Source organism: Macaca fascicularis, chromosome 14 (assembly GCF_037993035.2).
Source record: "Macaca fascicularis isolate 582-1 chromosome 14, T2T-MFA8v1.1".
Taxonomy (NCBI): domain Eukaryota; kingdom Metazoa; phylum Chordata; class Mammalia; order Primates; family Cercopithecidae; genus Macaca; species Macaca fascicularis.
Window position 1 is genome coordinate 110888859 of NC_088388.1, and position 21263 is coordinate 110910121.

Genomic DNA, 21263 nt, shown 5'->3' on the forward strand with positions numbered 1-21263 from the left:
ACTGTCAGGAATTCTGACTGGTCTATGGTGGGCCTAGACGTTAGTATTTTTTTTAAAAAACTTTCCAGGTGATTCTGATTGTTAATCAAGAGGGCTGGGAACCCCTTGGTTAAGGGAACTGGAATGTTTAGCTGGGAAAAGACTCAAGTCAGCTTTACACGAATCATATGGGAAAGCTTGGGAAGATGAAGCTTTCTGAGTTCCTACCTTCTGGAGACAACCGGTAGATTTAGGATGACGTCTGCTTATGAAAAACTTCCCTTGTGACCTTGATGTGCAGCCAGGTATGGCAACAGCGGGCTGGATCAGTGCTTCTCGTATTTTCATGTGCATATGAATCACCAGGAAAGCTTGTTGAGATAATAGGCTCTGATTCAGTAGGCTGGGGAGGAGCCCAGGAGTCTGCATTTCTAACAGGCTCCCAGGTGTTGCCGATGCTTCTGATCTGGGAAGCACACTTTAGTAGACAGTCACTTGGTATAGTTTATTACACAAGGGATTCAAACATTGGATGTGGTGGAGGGAGTGGTTTAGACTCAAGTACAGCCTGAGAGTTCTAGGGAAGTCATTTAGGCCTCAGCGGTGCATTTGTTTAGGCAGCAGTGTGCTAGAGTGGAAAGAGCGTGGGCTTGGGAGTCATATCTGGATCCCATATTCATGATTTACTGTTTGAGTAACCATGAACAAGTTATTTCACCATTTTGTGTCTCTGTTTTCAATGAGAAAAATAAATACAAAAACATCTCCCTGCCAGATTAGCGTTAGAGAAAACATGTTTAAAGAACCCAGCATAGCTCTTGATACAAAGTAGGTGTTCAGAAAAGTGGTGACTATTATTGTTTATGCTGTGGAATCCTCTTTTGTTGGAAGACCAGACTGTGAGTAATGTGCATGAAAAGTACTTAACAGTACTAATCAGTTTTGCATCAGAGACGACTGCTACGGCCAAGAAAAAGCTAAGGTTACTTAAGTAGAAATTATCTTGACCTCAAGAAAAATACTTGTTCTTGTTTGTCCCCCACGCAATTAACTTTTGCAGTCATCTTAGTTACTGGCCTGATAAAATGTGACAAATGATTAACTGAGCCAAACAAATATTTGTGGAGCACCTGCTACTCTGAGTCAAATAATTCTGAACTATTGTGACTCTCCACATAAAGCATATTTCAGACCTCAGCTCCTTTGAGTTCACTGTCCTCTTTGCTTCTTTTCCTCCTTCAGGAGACCCTCTGAAGCTTGGGGTTCAGGTTGGGCTGATACTTTATTAGCACCCTATGTACCCTGTCATAGCTTTGTTTCTACCAACCTGCAAGCTGGGGCTTGCTGTCACCTCATAACTGGGTACAGTGCCTGAAATTATTGTTGAACCGATTGTGTGACACAGGATGCCTTCAAGGAGATTGGAGTCTGAGGTATCTGAGAGGTCAGGGGAGGCTTTCTGAAAAAAGTGATGCTTGAGCTGAGACTTAAGAAGAGGCAGGTTGGCCGGGTGAGGTGGCTCACATCTGTAATCCCAGCACTTTGGGAGGCTGAGGTGGGTGGATCATCTGAGGTTAGGAGTTCAAGACCAGCTTGACCAATATGGTGAAACCCCATCTCTATTAAAAATACAAAAATTAGCCGGGCGTGGTGGCAGGTGCCTATAGTCCCAGCTACTCGGGAGGCTGAGACAAGAGAATTGCTTGAACCTGGAAGGCAGAGGTTGCAGTGAGCCGAGATCACGCCACTGCACTCCAGCCTGAGCGACAGAGCAAAACTCCGTCTCAAAAAAAAAAAAAAAAAAAAAAGAGGCAGGAGTTAGAAGGAGGTGGAGCGGCTGGAAAGCATGGTGCATTTGGGGAACCATACATAATTCAGATGAGCTGAAGCTTGGTGGGTATTTGGGGAATTGGGGTGAAGCTGGAGAACAGGTGAAGGCTAGCACGTGACGAGCTTGAATGGCAATTGGATTTTATCTTTGAGGATAACTGGAGACCAGTAACAGATTTTAACCAAGAATGTGTGGGTGTGGAGGGTGGGTTGAGAATGATAATAGATACAGGGAAATCGGTTAGGAGTTTTATATAAAAGCCAGGTAATCAAATCCCACCTGTCACCTTAGTGTCTTTTCTGGACTTAACTGCTTTCCCTCAGACCAGAGTGGTTCACTCTGAGGTGCCCTTTGCCTGGTCTGCTTCAGGCAGTGCTCTGACTGCACAATGGGAGCAGACCTTGGAGCATCACAGATTTTATCTGGTCCCTGGTGATGGGTGTCTGGCCCATGTGAGGCAGAAGGTGAAGCCATTTCTGTTCTGTGGAGTAAGTTGGGTAGCAAGAGGCCCTTGGTAAATGCAGGGACAACATTACTGGGTTTTAATACCATGTCTGCTATGTCCTAGCTATGGGGACATTAGAGAAGTTACATAACCTCTCTGAACCTCATCCATAAAATGGAGATAATGCTAACTCTAGTGTAGTTGTTTTTCTGAGAATTGAATTAGATGACGATGACAAAAATAATGACCATTTAGTAAGTGTCAGTTTTATGTCAGGCCCTGGCCCATGTACATTCGCTAATTAAAACATGGGTCAAACACCAAAAATTGTGTTTAGTTCATGATAGGTACTCAATAAATATTAGATTCCTCCTCCCACCTCCTCCTGATCATTGCACTTCCTACAGTTTGTCAGCGGCTGATAGATTGTTGTCTTAGTACTGTCTTCCAAAGGATGTTATTTATTCTCACAAATTGACACAGAGAGAAAATAATGAAGATTTAATTTATGTTCAGGAAGCAGCCAGTGAGTAATTTCCAACATTATTTCATTAAGGAAGTACTTGGGACTTAGGAATCAACTGTATTTTAACCAAATTATAATTTGATACAATTAGCCCTTGAACTTAAATTTTAGGCTCAGGGTCCTGGGCTGCAAAGAAACTAGTCAGAACTGCTACTTGGACTGTGACATTATTTGTGTGATATTTTGATATTAGTGCCCATCTTTTGACCAAATAATCAGCATAAACATCTGAATACAAGTTCTGTTTCATGGACAAAATGTAATATGTAAGGTTGTCCAAGGGTTGGAATGAGTTGTGTGTCGCTACCTAGATGCCTGAACAGTTTCTGATAATACTGGGCCCTAGCTTTGTCTAAAAGTAAATGAAAATACCTTCTTAGTCTTCAGGAACATTGCTCACTATAGCCTTTCTTTTTCCTTCTTTGTGTAGGTTTTCGGTAACCAGATCCTCTTTGACAATATAAAGCATGGATTAAAACTAACTCTGTAGCAATCCTAGGATTATTGGCTCAGGAGAATAAATCTTGGGTTGACTATGAGATAATTTCACTTAAGTCTCATTTTGAAGAAAGCAGCTATGGGAGAGGCAGTTCTGAGCATGGTTTATTGTTTACTCCTGGTTGCCCAAGAGCAATTCGCATGAGTATCACAGTCCATTATGCATATGGCACAAGTGATTGTTTCTGAGAAGTGTGGTAGGTTGTTGACAGTTGTGAATATACCTGAAAACTGGCTGTGGTTCTGGGCCAAGCCCTCATCCCTGGTCAACAGAGCAAAACTTGAGGAAGGCAGGAGTCATAGTCATTGAAAGACTCATCTGCCGGGCGCGGTGGCTCACGCCTGTAATCCCAGCACTTTGGGAGGCCGAGGCAGGCGGATCACAAGGTCAGGAGATCGAGACCACGGTGAAACCCCGTCTCTACTAAAAATACAAAAAAATTTAGCCGGGCGCGGTTGTGGGCGCCTGTAGTCCCAGCTACTCGGGAGGCTGAGGCAGGAGAATGGCGTGAACCCGGGAGGTGGAGCTTGCAGTGAGCAGAGATCGCGCCACTGCACTCCAGCCTGGGCGACAGAGCGAGACTCCGTCTCAAAAAAAAAAAAAAAAAAAGTAAAAAAAAAAAAAAAGAAAGACTCATCTGCTTATGTGTGTCTACAGTGCCACCCAAGTCTGACGTTAGCTTATCCCTGGAGATTAGTATAAAACTAGAGAATTTGTGAACATGCTCTGTGTCTGATCATGATATAATCTTTCTTCTTTCTTTCCTCAAAAATTTATCTTGCTTCTGGATGTAGGTTGTTTATCATACCCCCGTCACAAATGCTTCCTCAGAGGGTATGAGGTAAGGGCTGAGATTAATATGCCACCTTTCCCTTACTTCTGTCTTTTATTTTCCAGCAACAGCTGCAGGCCTATGTGGCCTGGGTGAATTCACAACTGAAGAAGAGGCCAGCAGTGAAGCCTGTGCAGGACCTGCGACAGGATCTCCGGGATGGGGTGATCCTGGCATATCTCATCGAGATTGTTGGTCAGTTGGCCCTGGACTCTGATACTAGAATACATAGACCAGAACCTGGCCTTCTTTATCCTCCGTATGCCCTTTAGAACAGGTTGTTTTTTCTTTAGAATATATGTCAGTGGAGGTAGAGAAGACTTAAAATACTTGCCCAAGGTTAATTTATTTATTTATTAGTAAATAAACATTGTGTCCCAGGCACTGAATTATGTTTTGGGAATATGAGGATGAGAATAGTCTATGCTCTCAAGAGTCTACCAAACTACTTGGAAAGGCTGGAAAATGAAGTCAATTCCATTAACGTACTTAGTACTCCAGAGTGGGGTAAGCACAGATGGGAGCACATAGGAGGGACACCCAGTCTTAGGGGTTCAGGGATTGGCTTGCCAGAATTGATGTCTCAACTGAGGCCTACCAGAAGAATTGGTATCTAAACCAAGGCCAGAGAAGGAAGTAGTAGCCAGACAAAAGGAGGGATGTTACTGGCAAAAGGACCCTTTTACCATAATGCTTTATAAAAGGTTTTTTTCGTCTTGAACCCTGGGGTTGTTGCCATCATTCTTACTAGATGGTACCATAGCCTTATTTCCATAGCATTTTTCCATATTTCTATTATTATTTCTCTCATTGAATAGTAATTATGTGATAATCATTTGATTACCTATCCTGCGTGATCTGACGCTTTAAGAGCAGGCGTAGTATACTATTTTTCTATTTATACAAGCTCTAGCCAAATGCACATAATAGGTTCTCAACCATTTATTGTTACATTAGTTAGCTGACTTTGCTTTGAGTTATTGAGGCATATAGGACCTGCAAGTGGTATGGAAGAAGCCAGGTTTGCAACAAGCAGCCCATCCATGAATACCTCATTGGGACAGTTTATGAATTCATCAGAATATTCATATGTAATGATGATAATAATGGCAACGGTAATAGCAAATGCTAGGATTGAACACTTTCTATCTTGTTTAATTTCATTTAATCATCACGTCTTTGGGAAACATAATACTATCCCCACTTTCAGGAAACAAGCTTAAAAGAGAAGATTTATAAAAATAAATAGTACTTAGTATGAGTCAAACAAAATAGCTAAGCATGCTATTTTGATTTTTATGATAGGTGTATAATATGACTACTACTATTTTACTCATTTTATGAGGCTTAGAGAGGCTAAGCAACTTTACAAAGTCACACAACTGTAAGTGCCAAAGTAGAGGTGCAGACCTAGATCTACTTTAATTCCAAAGCCTGTTTTAAACATTTAATGTTCCATTTATTTGAATAGGTTATATATGGACTAGTAGGAAATCCAGATGTACGAAAGGATGTAAGATCAAACCTCCTTTTTCCACTTATGTCCCCCCACCAGCTACCCATTTTTCCTTCTAGAGGCAACTAGTGTTAGTAGTTTCTTGTATTTCTTCCCAGAGAAACTTCCCATTCTATGTCTATATAAGTAATATGAATATGTATTCTTCTTTTTCCAAAACCTAGGTTCTTTTTTCCCCATCCCCTCCCCCGCAAAACCCAGGGTTTTTTTTTTTTTCTTTTTTTCTTTTTTTTTTGAGACGGAGTCTCGCTCTGTCGCCAGGCTGGAGTGCAGTGGCGCAATCTCGGCTCACTGAAACCTCCACCTCCTGGGTTCAAGCAATTCTCCTGCTTCAGCCTCCCAAGTAACTGGGACTACAGGCACATGTCGCCACGCCAGGCTAATTTTTGAATTTTTTGGTAGAGATGGGGTTTCACCATGTTGGCCAGGATGGTCTCGATCTCTTGACCTTGTGATCTGCCTGCCTCAGCCTCCCACAGTACTGGGATTACAGGCGTGAGCCACCGTGCCCAGCCAAAACCTAGGTTCTTAAACACAACTTTCTACTGTGACTTTGCTAGATAGAAAAACTCCTCACAAGATTTTGCCTTTACTCACTGAATCCACTTCCTTATTTCCTATGCTTTCTTTAACCTGTCCTTATCAGGCTTTTGATCCCATTCCACTGAAACCACCTTCCTCAAGGTCATATCAAATCCAGTGGCCAATCCTCCACCTTATCAAATCCAGTGACTAGGCCTCAGACATCATTTTATTTAACATAGCAATACTTGACATAGTTGATAACACTCTTCTCTTCAAAGACTTTCTTTACTTGGCTTCCAGAATCCTGTTAACTTATGGTTTTCTTCCTTTCTCATGGGCTTCTTTCATTTGTTTTTCTGGCTTTTCATTTCCTTCCTGACCTCTAATGCTGGAATGCTGCAGGTTCAGCCCTCTTATATACTCTCTACTCCTAAGTGATTTCTTCCCAAATTTGTATCTTTAGCCTTGAATTTTTCCTTGAGTTCTAGACATGAATATCCAATATCTCTACTTGGATGTGTAACATGCAACTCAAATTTCACACGTCCTAATCAGAAATTTGGATGTCCTTCCCCCTACCAATCCCTTTATTCTTCAAATTTCTTCATCTGAGTAACACACCACATTATCATTTGCCTAAGTGTTAAAGCAGAACACTTAGAAGGTGTCCTTAATTGTCCTTTTTCTCATATAGTATATCGAATCCTTCAAATGTGTTGTCTGCTTTGTATTCACAATATACCTGATATCTAACTTCTCATCAGTCAGCCAAGACTTCCACTCTAGCCCAAACCTTCATGTCCTGCCTTGACCATTTTCATCATCCTTCTGACTGATCTCCCTGTTTCCTCTCTCCATAGTCTATTTGCACGCAGAGTCCATTTTATTTATTTATTTATTTATTATTTTTGTAGAGACGGGGTTTTCGCCATCTTGCCCAGTCTAGTCTTGAACTCCTGGGCTCAGGCAGTTCTTCTGCCTTGGCTTCCCAAAGTGCTAGGATTATGGGCATAAGCCATGGCGCCCTGCCAGTCAACTTGTAAAAACATAAACCAGATTATGTCACTCCCTTGTCTCAGACTCTCCATTGGCTGCTCATTACCCTTAGGATAAAATTCAGGCCCTTTGCTCTGGTCCAGAAAGCCCTGCATGGGCTGGGCGCAGTGGCTCACGCCTGTAATCCCAGCACTGGGAGGCCGAGGTGGGCGAATCATGAGGTCAGGAGATCGAGACCATCCTGGCGAACACGGTGAAACCCCGTCTCTAATAAAAATACAAAAAATTAGCCGGGCAAGGTAGCGGGCGCCTGTAGACCCAGCTACTCAGGAGGCTGAGGCAGGAGAATGGGGTGAACCTGGGAGGCGGAGGTTGCAGTGAGCCGAGATCGCGCCACTGTACTCCAGCCTGGGCAGAGCAAGACTCTGTCTCAAAAAAAAAAAAAAAAGAAAGCTCCGTATGCCCTGGCCTTGCTTGTCTGTCTAGCCTTTCCTAGGACTTGACTCCTTGCTCACTCCCCCAGCCACACTGCTCTTGCTGTTCCTCAGGTAAGCGGAGCTTGGGGTTTGTCCCTGTGGTTCCTCAGTCTGGAAGGCTTCCTCCTCAAATCTTAACATGCTTTACTTTATTCAGGCTGCTGCCAAATGTATGATCAGAGAGACCATGATCATTGTACTTTATTTTTCCTCAAGCACTTACCGCTACTATGAAATTATATTAAACACTTACTTGTTAACTTGATGGTTATCAGCCACTCCTGCACATATAAATTCTATGAAGGGAGGGACTTTATTCTTCTTGTTCTCTCCTGTTTCTCTGGTGCTCAGAATAGTGAGTACTTGCCACTCAGTAGATGCTCAGTGAATATTTGCTGATTGAATAAATGTACACACAGTAACTTCACAGACCCCTAAGTATAAATTTGAAAGCCTTCCAAAAGGCTTTCATTTTCCTATTTCCCATCTAAATGACAAACACCAGGACTTAACTCATTTATTTATTTATTTTATTTTTTTTTTTGAGACGGAGTCTCGCTCGGTCGCCCGGGCTGGAGTGCAGTGGCCGGATCTCAGCTCACTGCAAGCTCCGCCTCCCGGGTTCACGCCATTCTCCTGCCTCAGCCTCCCGAGTAGCTGGGACTACAGGCGCCGCCACCTCGCCCGGCTAGTTTTTTGTATTTTTTGGTAGAGACGAGGTTTCACCGTGTTAGCCAGGATGGTCTCGATCTCCTGACCTCGTGATCCGCCCGTCTCGGCCTCCCAAAGTGCTGGGATTACAGGCTTGAGCCACCGCGCCCGGCCGACTTAACTCATTTATATATTTATGTATAATGTTGGTGTTCACATCAAATCTTCCCTTCCTCTGTATCTAACTGCTATGAAACTTTGATAGTATTCCTCCCTATAACTTCGTATATTTTGTCTCTCCTAACAGCAGGAGAAAAGCTGAGTGGGGTACAGCTGAGTCCCAGTAACCAACAGGAGATGAAGAATAATGTGGAGAAAGTGCTACAGTTTGTGGCCTCTAAAAAGATTCGTATGCACCAGACTTCGGCTAAAGGTCAGTGCCTCATCACATCCTTGGTGCATGAGTATACTCAATGTTAACCAGTGAGTGCTAGCCTCAGGAAAATCCTTGGTTGTGACCTGTGGGGAGATAGAAAGTCTCCATTCATTTTATTTTATTTTTATTTTATATTTCATGATTATTATTTTTTGAGATGGAGTTACTCTTCTTGCCCAGGCTAGAGTGCAATGCCACAATCTTGGTTCACTGCAACCTCTGCCTCCCTGGTTCAAGTGATTCTCCTGCCTCAGACACCCAAGTAGCTGGGATTACAGGCATGTGCCACCATGCCTGGCTAATTTTGTATTTTTATTAGAGATAGGGTCTCACCGTGTTGGTTAAGCTGGTCTCAAACTCCTGACCTCAGGTGATCCACCCGCCTCTCCTTGGCCTCCCAAAGTGCTGGGATTACAGGCATGAGCCATTGTGCCCGGGCATTCGTTTTAATTGAATACAGATTTGCTTGAGTGTATGTAGGAAAATTAGTGGTTAGAGAAGAAATTATGGTCGGGCATGGTGGCTCATACCTGTAATCCCAGCACTGGGAGGCCAAGGCGGGAGGATCACTTGAGCCCAGGAGTTTGAGACCATCCTGGGCAACATAGTGAGGCTCTGTCTCTATTTTTTAAAAAAGAGAGAAGAAATTACAATATTGGGATATTAACTTTAGGATTTCTCATTTAGGTTATCAAAAATGAAGAGATTACTTTTTTAAGTTCTTTGGGTTTCATGACAAAATATTATTTAAGATACTCATAACCTACATTTTTTTCCGTCTAGTTTTTTAGAAGGGAAACATTTTATAGCCCTTTTTTGGATACCATGGAACATTCTAGGCAGGATGAAAGCAGCTCTGTGACCTCTGCATCTGCCCTCTTCTATAGTGGCTTGGCCCAGATGGGTTTGCTGGGCTATTTTGAGCCCAGGCTTCAAGGAAGGAACAACGTAGGTGTTCTTAGAGAGCATAGGCTCCCTAGTTCTCTTGCTGTTTCTCGAGAACTGACTATAGGTCTGGTTTTGTTTCAGTGTCAGTTCCTGGGTCTGATTGCCTTTGGGTCTCATGACAATAGGGGCAGAATGGTTCATGTTGGATTATTAGTGTTCTCTGTGTTTAGATCATTTAGATGGGGCCAATACTGATCAGTGAGAGCACCTTGTAGGAGGTATCAAAGAGTCCTTTACCACTCCTTCTCAACATAGTACTGGCAGTCCTAGCCAGAGCAATCAGGCAAGAGAAAGAAATAAAAGGCATCCGAATAGAAGAAAAAGTCAAACTATCTCTCTTCACTGATGATATGATTCTATACCTAGAAAACCCAAAAGGCTCTTAGAACTGATAAACGACTTAAGTAAAGTTTCAGGATATAAAATCAGTGTGCAAAATCAGTAGCATTTATTTTATTTTTTTTTGAGATGGAGTTTTGCTTTGTTGCCCAGACTGGAGTTCAGTGTCGTGATCTCACCTCACTGCAGCCTCCGCCTCCTGGGTTCAGGTGATTCTCCTGCCTCAGCCTCCCAAGTAGCTGGGACTACAGGCATGCACCACCATGCCTGGCTTATTTTTGTATTTTTATAGAGACAGGGTTTCATCATGTTGGCCAGTGTGGTCTCAAATTCCAGATCTCCACCTGCCTCAGCCTCCCAAAGTGCTGGGATTATAAGCATGAGCCACCGTGCCTGGCCAAATCAGTAGCATTTCTATACACCAATAACATTCTAGCTGAGAGACAAATTATGAACACAATCCCACTTACAATGACTACACACAAAAAAGAAATATCTAGGACTACATCTAACCAAAGAGGTGAAAGAAATTCAAAATACAAAAATTAGCCAGGCGTGGTGGTATGTGCCTGTAGTCCCAGCTACTCAGGATGCTGAGACAGCAGAATATCTTGAACCCGGGAGGCCGAGGTTCCAGTGAGCTGAGATCGCGCCACTGCACTCCAGCTTGGGCGACACAGAGGGAGACTCTATCTCAAAAAAAAAAAAAAAAGAACAAAGCTACAAAGCCCCTAGGGTGTCACATTACCTGACTTCAAACTATACTACAAGACTATGGTAACCAAAACAATATGGTACTGGTATAAAAACAGACACGTAGACCAATGGAACAGACTAGAGAACCCAGAAATAAAGTTCCACACCTACAACCATGTGATCTTTGACAAACTCAACAAAAATAAGCAATGAGGAAAAGAATCCCTATTCAATAAATGGTGCTGGGATAACTGGCTAGCCATATGCAGAAGAATGAAACTAGATCCCTATCACCATGTACAAAAATTAACTCAAGATGGAATAAAGACTTAAATGGATGATGTTGAACTGTAAAAATCCTAGAAGAAAACCTAGGAAATAACCCTTCTTGATATTGGCATTGGCAAAGAATTTATGACTAAGTCCTCAAAGCAATTGCAACCTAAACATTGACAATTGGGATCTAATTAAACTAAAGAGCCTCTACATAGCAAGATAAACTATCAAGGGAGTAAGCAGATAGCCTATAGAATGGGAGGAAATATTCACAAACTATGAATCTGACAAAGGTCTAATATCTAGAATCTATAGGGAACTTAAATCAATAAACAAAAACAAATAACCCTATTAAAAAGTGGGCAAAGGGCATATACAGATACTTCTCAAAAGAAGATGTACAAGTGGCCAACAAACATGAAGAAAAGCTCATCAGCACTAATCAGATAAATGCATATCAAAACCACAATGAGATACTATCTCACACCAGTCAGGATGGCTTTTGTTAAAAAGTAAAAAAATGACAGATGTTGGTGAGGCTGTGGAGAAAAGGGGCACATATATTGTTGGTGGGAATGTAACTTTGTCCAGCCACTGTGGAAAATAGTTTGGAGATTTCTCCAAGAACTACAGCAATCCCATTACTGGGTATATCCACAAAGGAAAATAAATCACTCTACCAAAAGGACACATGCACCTGTAGGTTCATTGCAGCACCATTCGCGATAGCAAAAACATGGAATCAACTCAGGTGCCCATCAGCAGTTAAGTGGATAAAGAAAATGTGGTATATATATACCATAGGATACTAGGCAGCCATAAAAAAATAAAATCATGTCCTTTGCTGCAACATGGATGCAGCTGGAGGCCATTATCCTAAGCAAACTAATGCAGAACCAGCAAACCAAACACCATATGTTCTTACTTATAATTGGGAACTAAACATTGGGTGCACATTGGGACAAGAGATGGGAACAGTAGAAACTGGGGACTACTAGAGGAGGGAGAGAGGGAGCGGGGGAAGGGCTGCAAACTACCTGTTGGGTACTGTGCTCACTATCTGGATGATGAGTTCAGTCGTACCGTAGACCTCAGCATCACACAATATACCTTTGTAACAAAGCTGCATGTGTACCACCTGCTTCTAAAACAAAAGGTGAAAAAGAAAAAAACAAACACAAATAATCCTTTTCCAAGACTTGTATATTTAAAGGATACAAAGCTAAAAAATAAAATAAAATTTTACCCATTTCCTTACATTGACTTTCACCAGACTTACCACACTGTTTTCTGCCTACATTCCTCTTTTATTTCTAGGGCAAAATGTAGAGTTCATGATACCTCTGATCTGGTTCCCATGTGGAGTGGGCTTGGGGATCTGGCCCATTAAAGTCAGCTATTTTGAGGGAACACTGCCATTTAGGACATCATTGTCATTTACCTGGAGAAGTGTAACAGTCTGAGTTAGTCCCGCGGCATTGATTTTTGTCCCCTTCTCATCTGCTCTCCACACTGCAGTCAGAATGATCTTTCCAAGAGTACATATACTCATGCCACTCCTCTGTATCTGAGGACCCTTAGGATAAAATCCAGAGTCCTTCCTGTGGCCTCCCATGCCCTGTGTGATCCCCCTTCTGATTCACCCCCCAATTCATCCCCCTGCTGCCTCACCTTTCCCTGTCTTCCCCCGCATTCTGGGCTCTGGCTATGCTGAACTTCTTTCACTTCCTCCACCACAGTGCTGTGTCACAGAAATAGAATGCAAGTCACATAGGTAACTTAAGAGTTTCTGATAGCAGGCTGGGCGCAGTGGCTCACACCTATAATCCCAGCACTTTGGGAGGCTAGGCCTCCCCATCCCTGATCACACTCCTGATCACTTGAGGTCAGGAGTTTGAGACCAGTGTGGCCAACATGGTGAAACCTCCATCTCTACTAAAAATACAAACATTAGCTGGGCGTGGTGGTGGGCTCCTGTAATCCCAGCTACTTGGGAGGCTGAGGCAGGAGAATCACTTGAACCTAGGAGGCAGAGGTTGCAGTGAGCCAAGATAGTGCCATTGCATTCCCGCCTGGGTGATAGAGTGAGACTTTGTCTCAAAAAAAAAAAAAAAGTTTCTAATAGCCACATTATAAAAAAGGAAACTGGTGGGCCGGGCGCAGTGGCTCACGCCTGTAATCCCAGCACTTTGGGGGACTGAGGCAGGCGGATCACCTGAGGTCAGGAGTTCAAGACCAGCCTGGCCAACATGGTGAAACCCTGTCTCTACTAAAAACATAACAAATTAGCTGGGCGTGGTTGCAGGTGCCTGTAGTCCCAGCTACTCAGGAGGCTGAGGCAGGAGAATCGCTTGAACCTGGGAGGCGGAGGTTGCAGTGAGCCAAGATAGCTACAGGTGGCTAATGGTTCCCATACTGGATGGCGTAGCTCTAACATATCATGCTGTCTCCCACTTCAAGACCTTCACACCTGCTGTTCCCTCTTCCTGGAATACTCTTCGTCTTTCTCTTATCTAACTAAAGTGCTGCTTTTCATCAATCAAGTCTCAGTTTAGAACCCACTTCCTCTAGGAATCCTTCTCTGAGTCGTCTGGATAAGGTGTCTCTACTCTGACCTCCCAAAGATTCCTGTACTTCTCTTACCAAAACACGTGACCTTACTTTATTGTCATTGCTGTTATATATTCTGTCTCCCTTGTTGCCCAGAGCTTTGTTAGGACTGAGACTCTGACTGCATTGCTTACCTGTATCACTAGCAATACATATTAAATGCCTAAGTCCTCAGCTTTTGCCTCCCTCTTAGGACCTCTTGGTCTGTTTTGTCCTTCAGATATCGTGGACGGAAACCTGAAGTCTATCATGAGGCTGGTCCTTGCCTTGGCAGCTCATTTCAAACCTGGCTCTAGCAGGACGGTGAACCAAGGACGGGACTCCAGAGCCCCTTTACAAAGTCACCGACCACATTGTGCCACTGCTGTGGCCCAGGGAGCAGCTGCTGCTCTGGCCGATGTGTGTCATGACATGTCCCGATCAGGACGGGATGTCTTTCGATACAGACAGAGGTAACAGTAGAAATCTGGGGATGGGAATTGATCCCTCTCTCTGATATTTCTTCTGTTAGATGATACAGTACAGTAGATAGAAATGTCACCCAAACAGCCCCAGATTGCAGAAAAGAACATGGAATGGGGAGGTAGGGGAGGGTACTCTCAAAAGAAAAAAGCCTTTTCTTCTGAGATGTTTATTTTTATTTTGCATTTAACAGAAAGTTAAGGAATCTTATGTGTAAGTTTTTGCTCTGGTGCCCAAAATTTAAATATACACCTTTGGCAAGTGTGTTTTCTTCACCGGGAGGTCTGTGGGAGCAGTGTTCCAGTTCATCTAGGGGAAGCTCTACCCTGGAATGTACCCAAAGGTCAGGTTGTCCTGGGGAGTCATGGCAGGAAATGCTTTGTGGGTTGTGTATCTGCTAAGAGAGAGCAGGACCCTGAGGTGTTGCAGAGATTGGTGAATTACTTGTTTTTGTGTCTGCCTTCCCTGCTAGGTACCAAGTGTCTCTGAGGCAGGGATTTGTCTTACTCATCTATTATACTGCTCGCAGAGTGGCAGTCTATCTGTACTCGTTGAGTTGATCTGATCTGAAGGACTGACACCCTCCCTTTGCTGGTGTCCTTTGACTTTAGGAACAGCAGCATGGATGAGGAAATTGAGAATCCATACTGGAGCGTGCGGGCCCTAGTGCAGCAGTATGAAGGGCAACAAAGGTCCCCGTCTGAATCCAGCTGCTCCAGGTAACTGTGGCCTCTGAAACCTGAATTCTGGGGGATTCTCGGAGTTCTCAGCTTCAAGTAACAACACAACAAGCAAAAAGGCATCTAAGCCCTTTTTCTCTCCTCAGTTTATGTTTGGCTTTAAAGGCATACCCCTTAGCAGTGCTTTGTGGGTTTGTGCTGGTAGGAGGGTAGGAAGGTAGGGTCGGGTGCTGCTTTATTTCCCACAAATGGAATCTGTGCAGTCCCAGTGCCAGTGCTTAACTGTGACCACATGGGGGCATGGCTGGAACCTGTCAGGGCCCAGTCCAGGTTCTGACATTTGCGTATCAGCTGCCAGTGTTTATGATAGCTAGTTCCATTGCGCTGTCCTTGAGCCTAAGTGTAACTCTTAAGGTATGGCCTGAAAAGTCTGTGTAAAGCTCATAGAAATTGAGCAGAGTTGTCTGAGAGCATTAGAATGTTTCCAGCTTTCCTCTACAGGAACTGTGGCTGATTAGTATGCATTTGAGCAAGCTAATGATGTTTGCGATTCTAGCTAAAAGTTGTCTGTATTCCTTAGAGCCAAGTACAGAGACCAAAACAGGATACAGTACCCTAATAAGAACCTTATCAGTGGCAGAAAAAGATTACTTTCCTGGCTTATGTAAATCATGCTCCTATAAACACTCCCCAGATCATATTTTAACTAACTTCATTTTGTTGCTGAATCATAATTTATGCTCTAATGACCTTTTCTTTCCTATCCCGACCCTGTGTAATCTGCTTTATTTAGGGCTACTTGTTCTTTTTCTTGTATGTATGTTATGTGTCTTTGTTTTCTTTCTTCTCTTTTTTTCTCATAAAATTCCATCCTATTTTGATATACCATTTCCTAATTTATTGAGGTCATATGGAACTCTTTTTCGTATTTTAATATGCTAACTTTTTGCCTTTTACATTTAATAGGTGGGCTCTTTTTTATTTATAAAATTCACCTAACATAAAATTAACCATTAAACATTATAAAGTGTACAATTCAGTGGCACTTAGTATCTTCATAATGTGGTGCGACCATCACCTCTGTCCACTCAGAAGACATCTTCATCACCCCAAAAGGAAGCCCCGTGCCCAGTAAGCAACAGGTGTGCTTTTAATGAGACTCTAAATCATTTCTTCCTTGCTTGCTGCTTAGGTTATCACCTGGAGCAGAATTACAGGATGTTTTTGTTGTATGATGAGATCTATTGCTTCCTGCACGTCAGCAGGCCTTTCACTCTTCTAAGCCTGATAGTGCCTGCTAGAGTTGGGGGATAGGAGGAAGAGTGGATTTCTTCCTGAGAGCACCTGCTTTCTCCTCCAAGGCAGGAGGACTGAGGGGAGGCTGTGAGACTGTGAGACTGTGTGAATGAGTGGCCCACTGGCTATCAGGCTGCAGTGAGCTAATGGTGACAGTTTTCTAGGAGAGGGCCCAGAGGAGAATTGTTTGCTTTACCCTGTTTTTCACTATTCGATTTTGACATTTTCTTCTAATGCCGACCCCTCATCCAGCTCTTTGGCATGCTGGCTTAGTAGCTGCCTTTTCCTCAGTGAGTCCCCAGGGAAGGAGAGAGCTTCTTGTGGCTATCTGGGACCCAGCAGGTTCCTGCACATTCTGAGCCCTCGCCTCCCAGGGAGCCCACTTAGTGGCTCTGTGACCCATGAAGAGCTCAGGAGCCCCCAGATGTGGCTTGCTCAGGACGGGAGTGGCTCAGAAGGAAGGATAGCCCCTGGGTGTCTCATCCCCTGCCACTGCTCCTCCGGAGACGCCCTGGGGAAGCCCTGCCAGCCTGTTGCTCCGAAAACCGAAAACCGCATACCAGCCTCTCACTGTAGCCAAGCAAAATGATCCTTACTTGGTTAAAAAGAACACACCAAACGCCAGAGGGGAAGGTGGGAGGGGATGGGTGCTCAGCGAATTTTCCTGGGGAGTGTCGGAGTCTCCACCCCGAGGAGCGGCCAGAGCCCCACGCGGGCCTGACCTGTCCAAGCGACCCCTGGTCCACGAAGGGAGGACTCAGAGTGGAGAAGGCAAGGTTTTCGGTGCGGGGCAGACCACCAGAGCCCTCCTCTTGATTCTGCCAATACGCGGCTCTTACCCTGCCTATCCTGAGCCTCCCAGTCTCCCCTCCTTGCATCCCCCAATCCCTCGTCGACGCCCCCACCCCCACCCCACCCCAACCCCGCCCAGCCCCGCCCCTGGCCCGCACCCTCAACCTCCGTCCAGAGCGGTCGGTTGGCCAGTGGAGCTGGCTTGGGTCGGAGCCCGGCTGCCTCGCCGCTTGTGACAGCCCGGGGAGGGAGCAGAGGGAGGGGCAGGAAGGGATCCGGAAGGTGGCGCGGAGCGGGATCGCCGCTGGGGACTCAAGGCGCAGCCTGCGCTGCCGGGAGCCTCCCTCCCAGTGGGAGATGGGTTGAGATGCCCCCACCAGGGGGGATGCCCGGCGCCGAGCGTCCGCGGAGGCCAAGATGCAGCGGCCAGGGGCCGGCAGCCTGCGAGTGGAGGCAGCTTCCGCCGGGGCCGGGCTGCGGCACAGTCTGAGCGGCCGGGACAGCGCGCTTCAGAGCCTGGAGCATCTCCGTCGCTGGGGCCGAGACGCCGCCGCCACCGTTCCCACTTTCTCCCGCGAGCCGGGCCAGTAGCTCTGCTAGCTGGCCTTCCCGTGGAGGCGTTTTCCAGCCCCAGCGCGGGGAGACATGCCTGAATTTGGGAGCGATGTGACTCTCAGCCTCCCACTTCACCTGGGGACGCAGGCTTGCTGAAGCCCGAGGCAGGAGGGGGACCATGGGAGGGACGCAAGTCAAATGGTGAGCTGAAGCCACTCTGGCTTTGGAAGTGGGTGGCCAGGGTGGGAGCAGGGGCAGGGCTGGAGGATGCTGTTGGCCAGAGACAGGCGGGGTGGTGGGAGCACTATGTTGGGAGGATCGACTGCTGACCAGGGGTTATCACTATAAAATACGGTGGGTGGGCTTAGGAAGTGGAGCCAGCATGGGGGCAGAAGGAGTAGCCCTAGCCCCTGCCAGGGTCTTTGGTGGGGGAGGGCACTTCATGAGGATATAGGACTCTTCCTTATTGCCTATTATCCGTTTAAAAAAATTAATTTGAGTAGGATTTGGAAGTATCTTTGCTGCAGGATTGCTTGTCTGGTAAATTAAGATAGAAGAGCTATTAGACCTGTGGGAATTAAGAAATGTATCACCCCAGACCTATCAGTCATTCTCTGACCTCAGAGAGGATTATGATGCTAAATAGGGGATTATTTGTTTATAAAATAGAACTTTTAAGCTAATCAGGGAGGAGCCTGTCATATACATAATTAATTAGCATTAAAATATTTTCTCTGACCTGGGGCAGAGGATTCAATGCATATTCCTTGTCCATGAGGTACTTCTTAGGGAGGCAGCAGGGTGCCTGCTCTGACATGTGCCTCGGGAGTTTCCTGCCTGAGGTCCTTTATCTCTCCACTTGGCCATCGAGTTTCATGGTCTCACCTCTCGGTGGCCTCACATTGGCAGCCTCAATTCAAGAAATAGAAATGTTGTTTTCCTTTGGCTGCTCTGCCACTCCCCCAGCGGGGTTGGATATCCAGACATCCGCCTCCTTCTGCCCTTATATGGGAGATAACTCTCTTAGGAGGGAGAAGGAGCTGAGCATGCGTCTGTGCTTTTAGGAAAGCAGTTTTCTAGCATCCTGGGTTCACACTGCACCCTCCTCCTCGACTTTGTCTCACACGTGCTGTGGTCCAGCAAAGGCGGAGGGTGGAACATGCCATCCATAGCACCTTGTCAGATGAGAAAGTGTTGCTTTCTTGTTTCTCAAAGATGAGCAGCTCTTGCAGGCCGCTTTCTATGCTTGGATCCCCATTTCTCTTAAGAAGGTAAATGCTGAGGCCTGAGCAGGCACAAATCTATTCTCCTTGTGAATGACATAGTACCCTTGGATGAGAGCTTTTCAAGCAGCGAATTCATGTTGGCCTGGAAGTCAAGATTGCCTAAGCGGTGAAAGATGAATAAGAAAGTTCTAGAAAGCAGTTGCTATTTTGGAATATCACTTCTTGCCACTCCCTACCCCTTCTGCCTGTTTGGGTTATAGATCTATAGATAATGGTTAAGCAACTTTCTTTAAGTTGGCATTTCAATTTAAAAGCTTTAAAATGTTTTCTGTAGTTCTAAGAAGGAAGAGAATGCATTTCTAGTTGAGGTCATTCCCACCAAAGCCCTTAAAATATGGGCAATGAGGAGGATGAGACACTAGTCCTCAGGCTGCCTCACCGCTTTTGAAGTGCCTGGCTACCTCCACCGTGCCTGGCTCTTGTTTTTACTGGATTCTAGGAAGACAAAATGTTAACTCCTGATGGTGGTTGTGAGGATTTGCCTGGGAGACTTCAGGGGCACATTAAGTGGGTCAGTGAATCCTAGCCACTTTCACTGTTGTCTGGGTGATAGATTTGGAAAGAATTCCTGAGAGGGGGCTGGGCCAGGAGACCCCTCAGCCCCTGAGATTGTTTCATTGCTGATGTTCTCAAGGTGCAGTGCAAAGAGAAATGGCTCGAGACTCGTTTTCCCTGTCACATGGAAGCACCAGCCTCACAGTCCCATCTTGTCTTGTAGATTTGCTGTTTTTTTGGAGAAAAAACACTTCCCTGAAAATCTGCATAGTTCCTTCCAAGGCTAGTAGTTATATCAGAACTTAAGGGCCAGGTATGGTGGCCCATGCCTATAATCCCAGTACAGAGACTGAGGAGAGAGGATCACTTGAGCCCAGGAGTTCGAAACCAGCCTGGGTAACATGGGGAGACCTTGTCTCTACAAAATAATTTGAAAATTAGCTAGGCATCATGTGCACCTATAGTCCTAGCTGCTCGGGAGGCTGAGACAGATTTGCTCAAGCCCAGGAGTTTGAGGCTGCCATGAGTTATGATGGAGCCACTGCACTCCAACTTGGGCAACAGAGTGAGACCGTGTCTGAAAAAAATAAAACAAAACAAAACCTTAAGAATTGTTGAGAAGATTCTGAGAACAATTTGAAAGTGTTGTGTCAGAAATATAAATAACTCTTTGATAGGAATAAATCAAGTAAACCCTTACTCCACTATCCCTAGCAGGTATTTCCCCTTTTGACATATTATCTTCCCCTTGTCATGCTCTAGCTCAGTTATTGATATATAACTGCTCCTCTGCCCAGCCTGGCAATGTACGCTCTCCAGCAACTTTTCCCCTTGAACCACCCCCACCCTGTACTCTCCTTTGTAATCAGCTCAGAGCTGATCTGCCACGATAACTTGGCTGGTAGTGCCTGTATCTGTGAGAGATCAGTGTATTGGAAATAAAATTTCCTTCTAGCTCCAAAAGCTACTAGACACAGACTGGCATCAGTCTTTGAACGTGGGCCCAGGGATGGTGATGGCAGAGGTGGTGGGAGGTAAAACAAAACAAAACTTGAATGGTAGATCACCCATCATTTTGGTAAATCTCTTCTCAATGAATTAGGCTTAAAGGCATCCTTGTTGTGGAAAAGACTTTATAGGACTGGGTCATTCCTTTATTCAATATTAATTTCATTCATTCAAAAGGTTAATCATTAAATATTTTATTTTCTGTGGGCCAAGTACTGTGTTAGCCATGGAGGAGTAAGATGAATAAGAACATGTCCCTGTTCTCAGGAATAAATTATGAAAGCTGCTTTCTGAACAACTCCTCATAATAATCATTTTTCTTCCTTTTTCTTCAATCACAGCCTGACTTCACCCAGTCCAATCCACAGTGCCAAGAGTGAGTCCATTATAACCCAGTCAGAAGAGAAGGCAGATTTTGTGATTATTCCCTCTGAAGGAATAGAGACCAGAACAGGTACTATCTCTACGCCTGCCTGGGTTGGTTCAAGGAACAGCCAGCTTGAAGAATTTAGAGGTCCTGACCACCAATAAGCTCCCTGGCCTTCCCCATCTCCATAGTGTGTGCAGGGTCAGCGCTAGAGGGCTCTAATGACTTTGAGTCAATTAACGTGGTTATCCTCATGCAGAATGTAATTTCTGGTGTCCTAGCTGTCGAAAATCTTGCAGCAGCATAGACAGGCCCTTTCTCAGCTGGCTGCCTATGAATTAGGAAATGACTTTGGGGCAGTCAAAAGCCTTACTCAAGTAAACATTTTTATTATTCCTATCTTACACAAATAATTGCAGGACTTACATAACTTAAATTGGGACCAGAAGTATATTGTATGAGCTGAGGTGTCTGTGAGGACACAGAGAGTAGACAGCAGGTCTGTATCAGGCTTGGTATGAAGCTACAGAAAGGACCAACAGTTCCCTTTGTTTAGACTTACATACTCTGTCTCAGTTGCTCTTTTTTTTCTTGCATAGAGAGAGAAACATGTAAGAAGCAAAGTGCAAGACTTAGAATTTTATTTACTCACAAGAGTTGTAATGAAACAGAGGCCCTCAGAAGAAAAACTGTAATTGAATTATTCTGTATTCTGCTCCCCGTCTAACCCTGGCATTAGTA

General features: G+C 44.8%; 1 protein-coding gene across 5 annotated transcripts in view; it reads left to right on the forward strand.

Annotated features, from left to right (window-relative positions):
* DIXDC1 (DIX domain containing 1) overlaps positions 1 to 21263 on the forward strand; it is a 99840-nt gene that overhangs the window by 34457 nt on the left and 44120 nt on the right. For 4 of the 5 annotated variants that reach the window (XM_015435704.4, XM_015435703.4, XM_015435705.4 and 1 more), the window contains 5 exons: positions 4178 to 4307; positions 8584 to 8709; positions 13802 to 14033; positions 14655 to 14762; positions 20497 to 20609. In XM_015435704.4, coding sequence (XP_015291190.1) covers positions 4178 to 4307; positions 8584 to 8709; positions 13802 to 14033; positions 14655 to 14762; positions 20497 to 20609 — 709 coding nt within the window. Of the gene's footprint in view, positions 1 to 4177; positions 4308 to 8583; positions 8710 to 13801; positions 14034 to 14654; positions 14763 to 17001; positions 17568 to 20496; positions 20610 to 21263 lie in introns of those variants that run through there. The other variant, XM_005579606.5, reaches the window with a different exon arrangement.